At 36.8% G+C, this 17890-nt stretch overlaps 1 protein-coding gene across 3 annotated transcripts in view; it reads left to right on the top strand.

Annotated features, from left to right (window-relative positions):
• Window positions 1-17890, top strand: part of LOC120344403 (uncharacterized) — a 56639-nt gene that overhangs the window by 16087 nt on the left and 22662 nt on the right. For 2 of the 3 annotated variants that reach the window (XM_078112357.1, XM_078112356.1), the window contains exons 4-5: window positions 14114-14381; window positions 15253-17268. In XM_078112357.1, the coding sequence (XP_077968483.1) occupies window positions 14114-14381; window positions 15253-17268 (2284 nt within the window). Of the gene's footprint in view, window positions 1-11203; window positions 11324-14113; window positions 14382-15252; window positions 17269-17890 lie in introns of those variants that run through there. The other variant, XM_078112358.1, reaches the window with a different exon arrangement.

Genomic DNA, 17890 nt, shown 5'->3' with positions numbered 1-17890 from the left:
GCGCACTAAAGTGCTCACTGTTGCCTTTACTATCAAGCACAGTGGAACCAAAATGACGTGTCTTGTTGATACTACTGTTTTGTTTCGATATTATTAGGTTTTGTGGAAACAGTTCCATTGGATTTAGTTAAGACAGTTTGAAATGAAGATTCTTTCTCATCTCAAAGTAGAAGATATGAGAAGAAAAGATTGAGAACTTCACAATTTTAGTTAACAATAACCACCTGGGCGTGTGGCGTTTAATTACCTTACCTGTGTATAACGAGACCAATGAATCTATTAATTAAGTTGTTTGGAGTTTAATGGCCGTCACTGTCAAAAAAAATTGTAAAATTTCACTTGCATATATTGGTATTTTGTAAATTTTAAACAGTTAGAAGATAAATTATCCAATAAATAACCCTTCGTAGAAAACAACAAAGCGGAAGCTTACCATAAATTGATTGGAGGTTACAGCCAATGTAGCACATTTCGTACAAAACTCTATGTATTTCAGTACAGTTATTATTGCTAAATGCCATTTGTTCTGTTGTATATTTTTAAATCGTGGATAATTACTCCCCAATAAAATAATTATTTTTGTTTTCATTCCGCCGGACGTGTATATTGCATTAGCGGTATAGTTAGATTAGCAACTTTGAAAGATTCAAGTTTCGAGTGGAGAAATATATCATATATTGCAAGATTCTATTTTTAATGTTTATATTATTAGATAAGTTTGGATTATTTTTAACGACTTTGCTACATTTTAATTTGAAATTGATATTTTACATTGACATTTGACGCTATTAGGTTTGATTTGTCGAGGCACCAGGTTATTCATGTTATTCTCTGAAATACAGCGAGATCAGCCGAAACATGAAGCAGTGTGTCAGATCCACGGACGTGATAGACTTCAAAAAACACTTATATAACCGGTAACGGAAATAATAAAGAGTGTAATGTATTGGCTCGGCGATGCTTAACGCACCCAGTTAGGCTTCGCGTGTAAATGCACAGGGCACTGATGGGTTGAGCATATAAATCTAGTTTGGTTACAATGACTGAGTATACATGGCAGCCCAACAGCCCCTACGAAATGAACATTCAAACAGCAACTGGGCCGCATAACCACCTCTACTACTAAATGAATGGTACTCCTGAAGTATGCGCACCAAGATGTCGTACAACCTGAACCCTAACCTTGTACATAACCTCAGTTCAGGTTGTGCGACATCTTGGTGCGCATACTTCAGGAGGTCCAAATGAATGGTAGAAAACTGGAGCATCCTCGCATTATACTCAAATAGATCCGCCAACGTAAAAGCATTGAGGAAGGATTGGGAGTTAGTCTCGCGTAACCTCTACTGATAGTGATACATGTATATTTTAAACTTGAAAAATTTCCTAATATTTCAATTAAAGATTTCAGAATAATTTTAAACAGGTAAACGTAACAGTTGTTGACAAATCGCTACATTCCTCTGGTTACAAATAACATAAGTATAAACTGTGGCTTAGAAAATTAGGATTGCTGGCCGCTATTAGATTATAAACCGATAAACTCGGACACCTACTGAGTTATCCCAGGGCTTAATTGGCAATCTGGGACGATTCATACAAAGAAATTCCGTCAGAAATGGTTTCCTTTATTGAAATGCTGCTGTAAAAATTTTGAATTCACCAGAATTTCCAAGTAATTAGCTTTCATTATCCCCTTCAGAAAGAACCCGAGTTTGAATCAGAAGTGCGCTCCATGTTGAAAACATATTCAAATGAAATTAACTTGAAGATGAATGAGCAAATTATTTCAAAGTTGATTTACTGAATAATTTTGATAGTGTTTACGTCATTCTTCTTCGTCATCGAAACACTAGATCTGCGTTTTGTTAAATATTGTGTCGTTTCATAGGGTTGGACCAAGATGAAACGGTTCTGTCGGAGACATGGTGCTCGAGTGTCTTTACACGACGGTACCCAATGTTCACAGAAGTTAGATTAGTTGGTCGCAAGGTTGCATTTTCCGCAAGAAAACTTGCCCAAGGATGTGTATTTCAGAATCATTCAGATAAAGGGGGAATTAAACGAAAAGAGACAAGGTATCAGTTCCTTCAATGCTATCTTTAAACGCCGGTACGCAATAATCTTATATTAGGAATAATGTGTTTAGGTTAGTCAGGATCACACAATCTTTAATTTACGTTTAAAGCTTGCCCAGAACTATGTACTCGACAATCACTCGGACTAAAGTAAAAATAAAACTAGCTACGGAGAAGACAAGGAAAATGAGAAGTGTTGGATTACTCAGCGATAACATAGATTCAATTTCTATCAGTATGTTTGCGGATACATATAAAATTTAGATTCTATAGATCATGGTTAGTAAGATTCAAGTTCGGATGCAATTATTGCTAGTCCCGTAATATGTGAACCAGGTTTGGGCTAGACCATAATTTTATTCTGTTTTTCCTTATTTTTAGTTTAGCTTTATTTTTAGTATTACGAGTTCGGGACTGTCTGTGTTAGCCAGATGAATATACTGCCCATAGATTTGAGTCCCCTTCCGTATACATTTTTATGCTTATTGTTATTTGCTCATGCTTATTGTATTATGTACTTGTATCGGAAATAAATCATTATCTATCTCGCTGTACACGACTTGATGTAAAGTAGGCGAACAAAATTAGTTACCTCCAAGTTAGTACACATTCTTCTCGAGCGCCGAACTATGTACTCGACAATCACTCAGACTAAAGTGAAACTATTGAGTTACTTACCTAGCATACATTCAATTCCTGCCAAGTGTGCGGATATATATAATTTAGACTCCGTAGAATATGGTTTGTTAGGTTTAGGTCCCGATGCAATTATAATCTCATTTTGTTGGCTCTATGATCAGGCGTTTAGCGTTTTAGATTAAGCTTTGTTTAGAGCGGCAGGAAATTAGCAAATAGGCCATCTATCTATAGCTGACTCAGTTTTTTTCAGACGAGGATGATATGATAATCTCGATTCGTTTCATCTCCATTTGAACAATGTAAATGAGAAGTGTTTTATGAAGCTGAGTAATGCTTTCTCTGTCATCACATAAAATTTTGAGTCATCAGCATATTAACTCTCTAGAAATAGTTGCTAACTGCTATGTGGTAAATCGTTTCGCAACCTTTTCATGATGTACAACAATAGTATCAACACCATACAATTATAATGGATTATATCAGTGGTTCCCAACATTTTGCGGCTTGTCAAAGATTTCAGATTCCATTTTAGATCAAACAATTCATGCACGAGAAATAGAAAAGTGTGGCAAATCGTTTCGCAACCTTTTCATGATGTAAAGCAATAGTATCAACACGATACAAGTTTAATAGAGTATGTCAGTGGTTCTTAGGATTTTGTGGCTCGTGGTAGATTTCCAATTCCATTAAGATCAAACAATTCATGCACGAGAAATAGAAAAGTGAGGCAAATCGTTTCGCAACGCTTTTCATTTCTGGAATATCTGTAGAAGTATCAGAATTATCACTTGAGTGGGGATATCTATGCTTGAAAAAATTAGATTTTAATATATGTTTCTATAACATGAAATATTGATAACTGTAGCGCTTTTCTACTTTTAGTCGATGTGACCCACTTGTACCACGTAGATGTCAGTAGATACAGTTTGATCAAGAATTTTGAAGCTCTCCAAATAAGCTTTGTGAAAAAAAAACAGCCTGCGAGGGAATTTCACAAAGTGGAGGTTTTCATATAGAGACGATTTGCCAGTTAATTTTTCTGCGCCCTAGTTTAGTATTCTATATTCAGATTCGCTTATGAGACATCATAACGGTGCTAGACTGCACATAGTTCACTAATTGACGACTTGACGTCATGCTAAGTTACGTCAGTCAAAGAGATGACTAGCACACCATGTTATTTCCAGTTAAGACAACCTTGTAACAGGTCTCGGAAGCGTACGACATGTTAATTATACCCCTGAGTCGAACATATCATAATAATGAGCCCGTATTATTGTAATAATTCTCCGAAGATCGCATAACCGATAATTAGGACTAATTTGGCTTAAAAATTGGCCACAGACAACGACAAAAGAAAATATTGACCACATATTTTAGTTCAAGGATTGTTCAATGATCTTGTACAACGATATATACAGTGGTGGAATGCGTGGATTCGCACGTGTAAGCGTTGAATGTAGTGGTATTAGCGAACCCGTCCTCGTTTTTTGTTTCAGATGTTAGAAAACTATACGTATTCCCGTAGTGTGTGTACCAGGTTAGGGTTAGACCATAATTTTATTCCGATATTCCGTATTTTAGTTCTATTACGAGTTTGGAACTGTCTGTGTTAGCCAAGTGAATATAACCCCTGCCGACAGGTTTCAGTCCCTTTACACAACTTGATGTGAAGTAGGCGAAAAAAATTAGTTACCTCCATATAGATATACACTCACCTCTGGAGCGCTGATTACTGTAGTATATGAGTAACGTGAACTGAAGCTGACGACGAACGTTATATTATGCGTTTCGAAAGTTCCGTGTTATATTTATGTAACGCGCGCCATATTAATGTAGCTTACGTAGTGACATATACTTTCTGAAATAAGGAAACCTGTTTCTATAGTGAGTTCCATACAAAAGACAACCCATTCTTGAAATTTTGAATTTAACCATTGGTGTAAGGTGAGGCATACTTAAGTCTTAACAGATATACATTACCTTAAACTTCGAGTTTCATTGGAACTTGTTATAACTAAGTTCGCGAACCTTTTACGACTAAGACTTATTTCCAGTCGCTTTTACTCCAGTTTTAATTTTATGGCAGAGCTGTTCTAGTTTCAGCAACTGGTTTTCAGGCAACTTCTCAGTTAGTCCCTAGCGCTGGCAGTTTTTGTCGAAATATTCTGGGATCAAAGACATATCTTTGGAATAGTAAACTCACGAATAATAGTTATCAATCTACCGCGCAATTGTAATTCATATTCCTAACATCTCATTGCAGTTAGTTCCTCTTCGACTGAATGACCTTTGCCCCGTTGTAAGGACATTTCAAGCTTGTACTGAGAGTGCTCCCTTACTATGAAAATCGATCTTGAACGTTTATATTATGGGTTTTTGATATGTATGTATACCAAGATCGTGAATTAATTTTCAAGGATTCCACTTTTAAGTATTTCAACGAACATTTAATAAATATTTCGTCTTGTATGAATAGTGGAAGAATTCTGATTTGAGAGTTTTCAACACAAATTTATATGGGTACACATTCTTATTATCAATTCAAAGGTGTAGATATTATTTGCGCAGCGAGAAAGACATTCTAATTTGGCCTTGCGTATTTCCACGGAACAATTGGCTTACGAGTACTCAAGTATACATGTGGTCAAACAGCATACAATTAATTTATGAAGTTTATAGCTCAATGGATTATCCTATTGAAATTGTGACGTCATACAGCCACGAAAATATTCAAGAAGATATCCGATACTTTATCATATTTAATCATACACGATTCTTAGATAATTTGCGTAGTAATTTAAACGTTCTATTATGGCCACTATAACAGTATGTTTATCCATCTTTTCAGTACCTATTCATATGAAAATGTGCTATTAGACAATTTGGTAATTTCACTTTTTCATGTCGTCATTATGGCTACCACAAAATGTTGTGGCTCATCGTTTTTATTATTCAGTTTTCTCAAAGGAAGATTTCGAGTCGTAAACTAAACGTACAAAGAGTTCTGACGGACTAAGAGTTGTTCCAAAGTTTAAACCCGGAAAAGTGCTGCTGCTAACAGACAGCTTGAATTGAAACTTGGACGATTCAAGTAAAATAAACAACTGGCAGGCAAGTTTACTCAGAGCAGAGTCTTTACCCAAAAGTTGAAAGAGTGCTGGTAGAATAGGTGCAAGTAACTACTAACAAGGTAATGGCTATAAATTGAAACATACCACCAGATAATTCTATCTGAAGTCATAATAAGCCAGCCACTTTTATAGTAGGCAGGGAAAATCGTAAAAACTTTACAATATTTCTAAGTGTATAAGGTTCAACATACCGTAAGGAAATATATTTTGTGCTGAGCATTAGTGAAATTCTATAGCTCACATCTATTATTCATATCGGAATTATGAGGACTTTCCGGTATTCTTTATTTGCCAAGTAGTCTGAAGTTGAGAATAGAAGCCGTATATGCAATTAAGGAGTTACGTCGACCTCCGAATTAGTGTCATAAACGTAGTACGTGCAATGAAGTGTAAGGTTCAATGAAATTTGAAATAAGCGCCTAAATTAGCGTTAGCTATGATAAGTTTTAACTAACTTACCCAGAAAATATAATACAGACCACATAAATTTTATATTCTAGTCTGACGTATTTACAATCAAGGTGTTACGTGTCCTCCGGATTATAGTCTTGGGCGTAGAACGCTCAATGAACAAACCAGAATATCGGTCGGAGACCGAAGACTTATCGATCGAAAGTTAGGGGATTCCCCCAAAACAGAAACTGCGGTTTCGATTCATTCGCTCTGACTCCATAGAGACACCGCGTGTCCCATCACTAATTAATTAATAATTCGTTAAATATACGACATAATCATAATCATTTCATCCAAAATCAATAGGCTTCTGATCCGAGCTATGATGAATGCACATGCAAAATTTGGAGCAGATTCAACCTCACTTCCGTGAGATATCGCTTGTATCTAACAGACAAACAAACAAACAGACAAAAACCTATCAACATACCATAAGTAACAAGTAAAATTTAAACGAAATTTGAAATTGGCGAGTTAGGAAAAAGTGAACTGTGTTGTAAGTAAAATTTACCTTAATTAAAATCTGGTGTAGCCTTGTGTAAATAACAGTATGTACTAAAGTGTTCAACTCGTTTCTTATAGCCACAGTAGTGAGTAGAAAAAAGGACGTTCAAATTTGTTTATACACTGTTAGTTTTAGAGATAACATTGTCTTTTGCTGCACTTTCAAAATCTAAGCCAAATCAGAAGATTAGGTTTATTATTGCTATAAGAGTGGAAGCATATTCAAGTGTTTTGTCATAACTTCAAAATCTTAGCCTGTGACGTCTCTCTGACGTCGTTATTATATTTAATTTGGTATCGCAACAGATTTTTTTTTCAAAATTCTCTATGTCAAGTATTGACGCGGAATTCGTAAATATGACAGTGAATACACAATTTCATTGAAATTGACGAACTGTTGGTTTTGTGGGTTCATTGCTTTGAATTTAGGCTTCACTGTTTGATTTGCGTGACCCGGGAAATTGTATTGTCCAAGACACCAGAATTTTTCACTTTCATCATGAACAAAAAGACCAGTTTGGTTCGGAAGCCTGCGTATTTCCATTTCAGCAAAGATTTAGATTCTATACTAAAGTCTAGTTGGAGTTGTTGTTTTCATTATGCAGGCCCCAATAAAAGAATAAGGGTGTTCTGTTATTTATGAATGAAGGGTTTCCAATCTGAAAGTAGAAACTGACACTTTCCTCCATTGTGAGCGCGACTACTAGTTAGTCCAAGTCAGAGGTGTGCAATAGGCGGCCCAAGGGCTTCAACCCGGCTTGTCATGCCATTTAGTGTGGCCCATGTCAGCACCAAGATTTTTTCACATCAAGCAATAAATTATAATCCGACAGTTTATGTTTAATTAAATGGGCGCTCACATGGGTAAAAATACATAATGATTTTTGCTCTTGTCGCTGCGTTTTTTTTTCCATTTGTCAGGTGCCTATGCCCTGGTTATATGGCCCACGGACAAAAAAATGTTGCACACCTTGGGTATAAGTTGTTAATTTATTCACATCAATCCGCGCATAATGTAGCAATTCGAATACTGTGTGAATGAGAATAATAAAATAGGTCAGTTATGCAGATATTCGTATGATGATCATATCGTAGACCTTATTAATAATATTTTGGCGATTTTTTTTTGTTTCCTTCTGCTGTTACGCAATCGACACGGGAGAAAATATACAACAGCAGTTGCAGCGGGTTGAAATAAATTCGGGAATTTAATTTTTATTTCGTACCTTTGTTGTGGGATTGTAGGCACGTTAAACATATGTCTCAAAACTTGTGAATTCCTAAATATTTAATGACACCTTGCCGGGATGGAATGCTGTTGTCTTGCTATTAGAAAAGGAGTAAATTCGAATGTGCTTTCGACATTGCCATAATGAGAAATGCGATTGCCCATTGTTATGGAAAAACTGATGCTCAAATTGATTTAAATATTGACAAATACTACTCATTAGTTATATTTAACGTTAGAATAGACAAGGTCGGTGAATTCTGTGCGCTTTTTGAGTTTATCCGCCAGCCTGGCCTCAATTACAATACATAGATCACCCAGTTGAGTTGTACAAACAGTCGAATTCTAGTCGGTTTTATCCCTTTTGTAATAGCATTCTAGGAACGCCCAATTGAGATGCAGTTCTGGGCAATGTCTGCAGTTTGACACTTATGTGAAGGTTTTCGGTCGAAAATATTGTAGACGCTTTTTATATTAAATAAGCGCAGAAGGTACGTACAAACAAACACCGTAATGCTGTTACCTCGTCATTTTGACGTCATATATTACTTTCGGTGGCATTTTATCAAATTTTAGCAGTACATCTCATACGATTCAAATTGCGTTATCAAGGTGTAATTCTATCTAAAATAACAATAGAGTAGACGGAATTGGCTGTGCATCGGCAGACGGTAGATATGTCGCAAAATTGTTTAATATTTATCTGATATATGTAGTAGATAAGAGATTGGCTCGGAAAGGTTTTTTTACACTTGGATCTAAGGATGGATTTTTCATCGCGTCAGATCATCGTAGACCAATGACTTTGGTGTTGAAATGCCTTTATTGTAATTACATATATGCCTGCCACTGATCTGTATAGTTTTGTGAAGAAAATTTCGTCTATCGATTGTTTGGACGAGTCGATTTGGAAAAAGCCAGCCTTTACATAGCTAACATAGGTATCAAAGCTGTATAAATCCGTTACATTACTTTTACGAAGCAAAATTAGCTCAGATCGCCCTATATGCTATTGCACTGCTAATGACTGTCGACCACAAACGAGTCCTAAAATCTGACAACGCTCAAAATAATAAAAATTAGTAATTATCCAGTTAGGGTTTGGGTTCGGAATTCGGATTGCATCGGAAATTCAAATTTTTAAATCAACCTCAACTCCAAATGTATAATTACTAATTTGGGACCTCCTGAAGTATGCGCGCCAAGATGGCGCACAACCTGAACTCAGGCTGTGTACCAGGTTAGGTTTCAGGCTGTGCGACATCTTGGTGCGCATACTTCATGAGTACCCTAATTTCTCATATATAAACGTGGCGGAGTTGTTTTTTTCAAATCTCATATTTTTGCATTAGTGAAGGGGGCTTTGTACAAAAGATCACCGATAGGTCGCCATGACTTATTTTAAGTTATATGGAGTTGTTTCAGTTTTAACTAGAAATAAATTTGCATTAAGTTGCACTCATATGATTGCTAGGGGATCTTATCAATTAGGTTTTAGCGACGTAATTTACTAAACACAGCAGTGTGTTTGTTTATACTAAATGACACATGTAATCCAGCATTTAACATGATGTTTATATGACGTCACTATGCCCCCAACAGACGAAGATGTGTATCCAGGTAATTGCCAGTTAAGTCGTTTGCTAGGTAACATATTCGTCTTATAAGTAATGTCGGTCGGCTGGGATTTAAATAATTGAATCGCCAGTCAGGACTGGGCTGATTCCTAACTTAAAAAGAATAGTCAAGGTCAGCAGCCAAAGTAAGACAAAGTATTAATATAGGATAACATAAGGTTTCACATTTTCAGCCCGAAAAGAAAAAACGATTCAGTCGTAACTCGTAAGCCAATTACGGCCCATCGGTTGTTTATTGGTTCAGGGACAAGTATGGTAACAGCTATCCAAGGTAATCATTTGGCATGTATAGACATTATTTAGTGAATTTTTTTGAATTAGAAATAGCGTACAAACAATGTCTCTGGAAAGTCCCAAAGTTTTATGGTATATTTCAAAGCATGTACATCTTATTTTTTTTAAGCACTATGATTTGAATAAGTAAGTTGATCCGATGACAAAGAACTAAATTACCACATCACTGTGTGCAACTTAATTTGGTTTAAACCGGGTATTTGAGAAATATAATATTTAGAATAATATGTATATATATAAGCATTCTAATTTAAATCAATGTTGTTGATCTCTGTAGTAACACCATAATATGTCAGTGTCAAAATCGATATGAACGTTTCCTTTCGTTATATCATAATCATATATGGACGTAAAAATGACAATTCGGTCATGGAACTACTCAATAGCGATGTCTGCGACGACATCTTGCTATAGTTACATGGCCCCAATAACACAGAGTATTCAAATGCTTGCAACACATTATCAGTCTGATTCATATTAACTTATATTAAGTTAATTATAGGTATATTACAAGCACTGCTTCCCGAGACACGCTTTTTGTCGCAATCTTGAAATTTTTGATAAAAGAACTGTGTTGAGAAATGGTCTACTGTTAGTATTTAGCAAACACGTTGAAAATACTAGAATGAAACGTAAATAATAAAATAAATGAAAAGTTTTGAAAACAGGCAATTTTTTTTATAATTTTCATTAGTGCAGTTGTTTTTGACTGATAAGACGTTTAATTTGAGGTTTTGTGGTGGACATCGTAAATTGTTTTCACAGTTAAGCTGGTTCCGGGCTTCTGTCTTCGCAAGTGGGAAATCCAATTTCGCATAAATACATTGATAAAAATGGTATTAAAATTCGCCCACTTATTCATATTTAATAATTCAGGAGCTCTATACAGATTACTGGCAACTTGTCTGGAGCTTTGTTCGTAGAGAATATGTAATAACACTAATCAGTATACATATGAGCTCAGGTTGAGATGATACTGAAGTACATCCACTGTGTAATATTGTATTATTCATCATTGTATCATCTCAGTTTAGTGACGTTTAGTGTTGTCTTAGTACAGGGATGGGCGATCACTTTTCTGAGTGGGCTAGTTACAGATAATAGACTTGGTTATTGGGTCGGAGGCTAGAGGAATTTTAGGTTGATTAACACTAAATTTATGTTCCGTTCTTCTATGACATGTCCCGAAATGAAATGACATTCTGTTCTGACTCTTAAAATAAATAGTTTCATTTTTTTTATATTTTTTATAGTGAATATGTTGGTGCATGCTAATTCATGTCCAGTACAAATATAACCTCATAGCTATAACTTTAAAGAATTCAATGGGCACCATGCCAATGCAGCGCCAAAATGGTAAGTGGTTTTTATATTGTGTGATAACCTGGAATTGCTAAAAATCATGTAAATGTTTGATAATCTTCCTAATAGATTTTGTGTCTCACATCAGTCTAAGACAAGGGTGTGCAAAATTGCGGCTCACGGGCCACAACTCGGCCCGCCAAGCCATTTAGTATGGCCCTTGGTAACAACCAAGACAATGGTTCTCATCCTTCCTTTACCGGCGGCCGCCTTCCAAAGACTGCTAACGCTCGGTGGCCTTCTGCCCTTGAATTAAAAAATATGTCAAATGTTCTATTTGGCACGCCTTGTTCAATAAGCCAAGCCAACAAAAAATTAAACAAATTGCAGTCAATTTTCTTTTAATGCATGCAGTCGTCTAGAATGGTACCTCGAGCCCACAGAGAACCGTTAGGTGGCCCCCTCTAACAAGACTGAGGGCCCAGTTTCAAGAGCCCTGGTCTAAAACAGTGGTTCGCAAACGGCGCGTACCACTAGGGGCGTAGACAATTTTTTATGACGGCGTGAAGCTAATTAAAAACGAATATTTGTTAGATATTGTTAAATATTTGGTTGTGCCCGCCTTAGTTTTTATATTCACATTTCAAAACTTTTCTTTTATTTCATTATTTACGTTCCATTCACGTATTTTTAACGTATTTTTTGAATAAAACAAACTTTCGCCTTACTATCTGGTGTTTGTAGCCTATTGTTAGCTAGTTATTTTTGAGGTGAGGCGCGAGACTTGACAAATTCTAAAAAGGGGACGCGGCTCAAAAAGTTTGAGAACCAATGGTCTAAAGAAGAACGAGATATCTTAAGTTGTTGGTTGAGGGTGAATGTCCTGTTGCTTATATTTAATTCGCTGGTTATGCCAGTCAAAACTACAAACATAGTTATCACTGAGTTCATTTATCATTGATATTCAGTCAGTAGTGCAATTTGTGGGGAAAAAGAATTAACCTAAATATGGCTCATACATAATCAAATATCGTCCAAGCACAATCGTAAAAGAGTTTTAAACGAGAATCGTTGTCTTAGTCATGTTGACGGAGTTATAGGGGAATTCTAACATGGAATTCAAACAAATGAGTCAACGTTAAAAACACATTACACTTTAACGACGTCTCTCTCTACTATACTTTAAAATAAGCGTCTTTTATTTCATGATCATCTTATACAAGGAATATCTCATTATAGACAAGGTTTAAGGTAGTTTTTGTAACCGTACAGCTCAACTTAGGTGTGACCTTGACTCTTAACAGACTTCAATTTTATGGTATTCGGCCATGTTACGAGTATATATAATAAGAGCTAATATAATAATCGTAAGCCCTCGTCATTATCGGCTTGTTCCCCATATTTTCGAAAAAATTCGGGCTCAAGTAAAATATTTTTGTTTTCATGAATATACTGAATTTGAACAAAACATAAACAATGGTCGCTTTATGCTTGAAAAATGGCGGCGTTCCTGATCGTATTTGCCACTCTGAAAACATTTATAAATGTGAACGACACATATGTGCATTTCGCAATAAAAGATGACGCTACAAATGTACGCGAACTTTTGAGTATTTGATTATAAAATATTCACAACAAGGCGCTGAAATTCGATATTTTCTCATTTTTTGCGTACCGCGTAGTGGCGCTCGGGAGCAGCAATAAGACGGCCTTGTACTGAAGTAAAATACCAATTTCATCCAATGCAAGAATTTAATGCGTAAAGAACCATCGATTTAATTTGGCGTAGTTCGAAGAGTATAATAAAAGTATAATTATGTGAAGTTTGTCCCTGAATGTACTCCCTTTTCGAAGGTACATAATCAAAACTAACTTTAAACGTGTCCTTGCGGGTGACGATCATTATACCAAAACAGCAGCTAATACCACTTGTTAGAGACAACATTCACATTGTTGCGTCACAAAACTTCAAGTACGCAGTCACAATGTGATTTTTAGAAGTATTGTTGCGTCATTTGAGTACACTAGAATTAAGTTTGTGTCCACATCAGACTAGAATAGATATTTTGTACATATTTGGAACATTGTATTTCCAACAACTTCAAGTGGTTGAGTGGGCAATATGCCACAGCCCTCAAAATAGATGAAATATTCTTTTGGTATACGCTTAGAAGTCTAGAACAGTAAAGATTGCTAAATTCTGGTGTCTCAAAAACGTCATGTTCTTTATAGTTCCCTTCTTATCACACTCGTTCCACACCTGTTCCAATTGTTCTACTGTTATGAGTTAGGGTAGATAGATACCTGGCAAATTGGTAAAATAACCATGTGCAGTGGAATTCGTGCTATATTCTGGGTTAGGGTAAATATGTAACTTTTGTATTTTTCATATGAAGTGAGATTGATATAAGTGGAATAAGAGTGTGGGACAAGTGAGACAAAATGTCTGCGACAAATTGCACAGTATTTTTGAGACTCCTGCCTAATTTTCGCGGAGTCGAACAATTTAGAATCAATTGTGGCATATTCCCTACATCATAGGTTCTTAAAGTTTTTCATATGGAGCCCTAGGGATATTTGTTTATTTAATAAAATACTGAATATTTTTCGAATACAAAGCAGCCAATAAATCCGAGTCATTAAACAAAATATTTTCAATTATTCAGAGACATTTATCGGTGAATATTAATGTGTTTTATTTTTATATATTCATTGTGGGCGACGTAAATAATAGTCAATCTTTTCACGGGCTCGATAACTCCAAAAGTTTGAGAAACCCTGCCCTGCATTATCATGTATTGCTATTCACTGCCATAATGTTTATATCCTTCCTTATTTTTTCAGATATTCCATTCCAACCTGGTACACTTCGTCTTTCAGTATTCCGCACATCACCGGAACAGCAAACAAAACAATATGAGATATCTCCAAAGTACGCCAGCGTTTTTGAATCGTTCGTAAAACGTCGGCCACTTTCGGAGAGTTTCGCAACAACTCGTCCACTTTCGGAAAATTTTGCTGCTATCCGGGACCTCGATATCAATTCATCCTCCGATGAAGAACTAACTGATCCAATACCGGAATCACCTCTGAACCTATCAGACGCAGAAAAGTATGATTATTGTTTTTACCACTTATAAATATAATATTTGCACATAAAAACTAATAATAATGTGAAATGAGGAAATTTGGCGACTGCCAAATCAGAAAGTTTGTAATTAATAATTATCAATCAGAATGGTATTCAAATCCTTTGACATTTAAACAGTATTTAACACCAATGAGCATGTAAACAAGTGAGTCTGTAGATTACAATATTTATCGTACAAAACAGCACACTCACTGCAATCATGTCCAATTTATTTATTTTATTTTCATTCAATTTCTTCCGAGTTAGATTTGATGAATTTCTTCGAGTCATTTTGTCTCCCAATGTTGCACTATCTGTAGGAAAATCAAGTTCAGTTGGCCAAATTTTGTCTAGCATTGCCACTGCTGAATCAGAGTATTTGTAGTTAATAAGTATCAATCAGAATGGTATACATGAGCGAGTCTGTACTTTATCGTACGAAACAGCATACTCTCTTCAACATAATTATATTCTATTTGTTTATTTCATTTTATTTATTTTGATTTATTCAATTCTTTCTCGGAAATGCTTTAGCTACTGAACGCCTTCGGATTTGTATTCACAATAAATCTCTTAAATAATGCAGCAGCAGTCAGATAGGCTGTCTATCTGGTATCTAGTACATTAGGTACGATTTGCTGAACTGGTCTCTGCATGGCTATTTATGACTGATCGCATGTAAGATTGTTCGGGGCAAACAATCAACTCCACGAAAGTTTATATGCCTATGGTCGTGAGATCCGCGGTCCACTTATAACTTTTGTGACCCAGAGAGAAAACTATTTTTGTTCAAGATTATTGTTTTAATTCTAGAAGATCCAATAAATAAATTGGATTACTATTTATTTTTCAGCATGGCATCTCCAGATTCCCCGGGTTTCATGAATCGCCGTCGCAACAAGTTTGTGACACAGAATAATGACACCCGGCCAAAATCACTTTACGATTCTGCCAAGCCTCGACCACCCTCAAAGACTAAACGATCATCGAAAACGGATAGCGTCGGTGGTAGATTGGGACGCTTAATGAACTTGCGGCCATGGAAAAGCAGTGAACGGAAGCCTTCAGATGTACACAAAAGCACGTACGAACGTTCCTTTGAACCTGTGCCTGTATCGGATGGCTGGTCCAACGTTGTCGGTCAAAATCCGGATTCTTCGAATTCTGCAGTAAATAGACTCCAACCACATCCGCCTGCCACAAGTCCTACACGACCTATTCCAGGTCCCAGGAAAAAGAGACACGCTCCTAAACCCCCGGAAAACGTGGCACCTTATGCACTAACGACCGATGTTGGGTCGGACGTAATATCTACGCCCGATCTAGACGTCGGTCACGGTAATGAGAATCCCGTTCTAGGAACAGAAGTAGCCACGCCCACACCAGAGCCCCGCCCTTCTGATATACCGTCCATATCCGATTCGTCCACCTCGTCCTTTCAAAACAATCCGAGCGATGAGCAAATGTCCCCGGCAGACGTAACACCCACAATACCTGTGGCGGACACAGTTGAACCATTTGCAGAAGTCACTTTAGAAAATTCAGTAACGACGCCCGATCTGGCAGTCAAAGATGCAGTGATAAGTAGTAACTTAATAGACGCTTCTCTATCAGCGGAAGTAAAGAGACCTACAGAACCTTCGGGGCCACAGACCAAAATACCTCAAAAAGGCGAATCAAATTTACCAGATAACATTACAATACCCACAGTAACGCCTCCTCCAAGGCATGTAAAACTCAAAAAATTATCTCAAAGTTCCAGCATTCCACCGAATATTAGCGACAACGATGAAGTACAAATCGATGGGGGATCGATTCTACACAAAGCTGAAGAAACTACTAATCAAGAACATATACAATCATTAGATTCTCAACCTCAAGAATCGGCGTTTCCAGCCGTTGTATCGGAATCTATAGAGAAAGTCGTTCACTCTGTCATGCAATATTTAATAGAACAGGTCCAGGATGCCGTATCGTCCTCACAGAAAAATAATACAAAGTCCTTTGGAAAGGAGTCAGCCAGTCGAGAAAACTTGCCTATTCCGCAAGCAGCAGAAATCCCCATAGTTCCTGTAGAAGCTAATATGCAAGAATCCGCAAATGTGCAAATTGATGCAAGTGCAATAGACACTAATAGCCAATCTTTTGTGGGTGATGACGTCACATTGTCTGTAAATCATAGTGACGTAATAAAGTCTTTTGATGACGAAATCCATAGTACTGTTTCGCTTCGCGACAGTCCACGCGATGAAAAACAACGCAAGAAAAAAACGCGGCGCCGAAAAAGTGCTGACAATGCAAGTAGCGGGTACTCTAGTCCAGGCAGTGGTGACGAAGGGCCGATTTCCCCAGAACCTCCTCCGTCAGTGACGTCATTACCTTCGCCTACGTCATCATATTATTCTGCATCACTATCTGCTTCGTCCTCGAGAGTTAGCGATTTATCCAGGGAGTTGACTTTGGCAAAACCAGTCATAAAAGCAGAATACACAGACAATGTACCACGTGACAAAATTGCCAAGCGCGACGAATCTCCTGTTGCCGAATCAGCGGATACAAAAGAACAAGAAATCGCTGACCACGAAAAATCAAAAATAACTGAAGTTGAAACTAACAATAATGGAAATACTAAAATCCAGGAAGAAACGCCCGAAAAACCGACCGAAAATAGTAATCATAGTGGCGAAAGTTCAGCGGAATTGACCACCAAAACTGACATCGAAATATCTGCGCTTGCCCAAGCGCGCGCATACAAAGCCCTTCCGGATAAACCAGTGCAGCTTCGACAGAATCCGGGGACAAGAGTTCGTTCGAAAAGTGAATATATCCCTTACAGTGAAGATACGGAAGAATGGCAACATGAAATAGGGTAAGTATCATTGATCCAACAATAGTTTCATTATGTCCAAATCGAACATTTTGAGAATTTTTAAAGCGGGAACTTCTGACGTTACTTGCGTATTTAAGCGTTAATTTGATAAAGTTAATAAAGCGGCAAGAATCACTGTTACCTATACTTTTAATCGAAAGTGGAATGTCATACAGTCCATAAAGTCCCTTTACAATTTCATTTTTGTTATGAAGTCAGTTCTCAATATACCTTAACCAGGTTTGTTGTTTTTTAATCAGTGATTGTTCAAGTATTTTTACTTCTTTTAATATATCTGTAAGAGCCGAAACAATATATGGTATCGATGAATTCCCTTTGCATTTCTAAAAATTGAGGACTTCGTGGTTACCCATATATATTGCTGAATATTCTTACATTATTTGACTCTTATATTTTAGAAATGTTCATCTTGTTCCATTTGGTGACGTAGTAAATAGACGTTACATCCACCTTCGCAACCGCTGTCGCTGCTGAGCGCTGCGTTACGGAGTCGAACCATATCTCAAAATGACAATACTTAGAATTCGTCGTTAGGTGGAGCTGTTCTGCTCATTATTGTTCCTCACAAAAATAGACAGAGGAATTCCAGAACACTCAGATT

Source organism: Styela clava, chromosome 5 (genome assembly GCF_964204865.1).
Source record: "Styela clava chromosome 5, kaStyClav1.hap1.2, whole genome shotgun sequence".
In the NCBI taxonomy this organism is placed as follows: domain Eukaryota; kingdom Metazoa; phylum Chordata; class Ascidiacea; order Stolidobranchia; family Styelidae; genus Styela; species Styela clava.
This window is presented reverse-complemented; position numbering and strand designations above follow the sequence as displayed.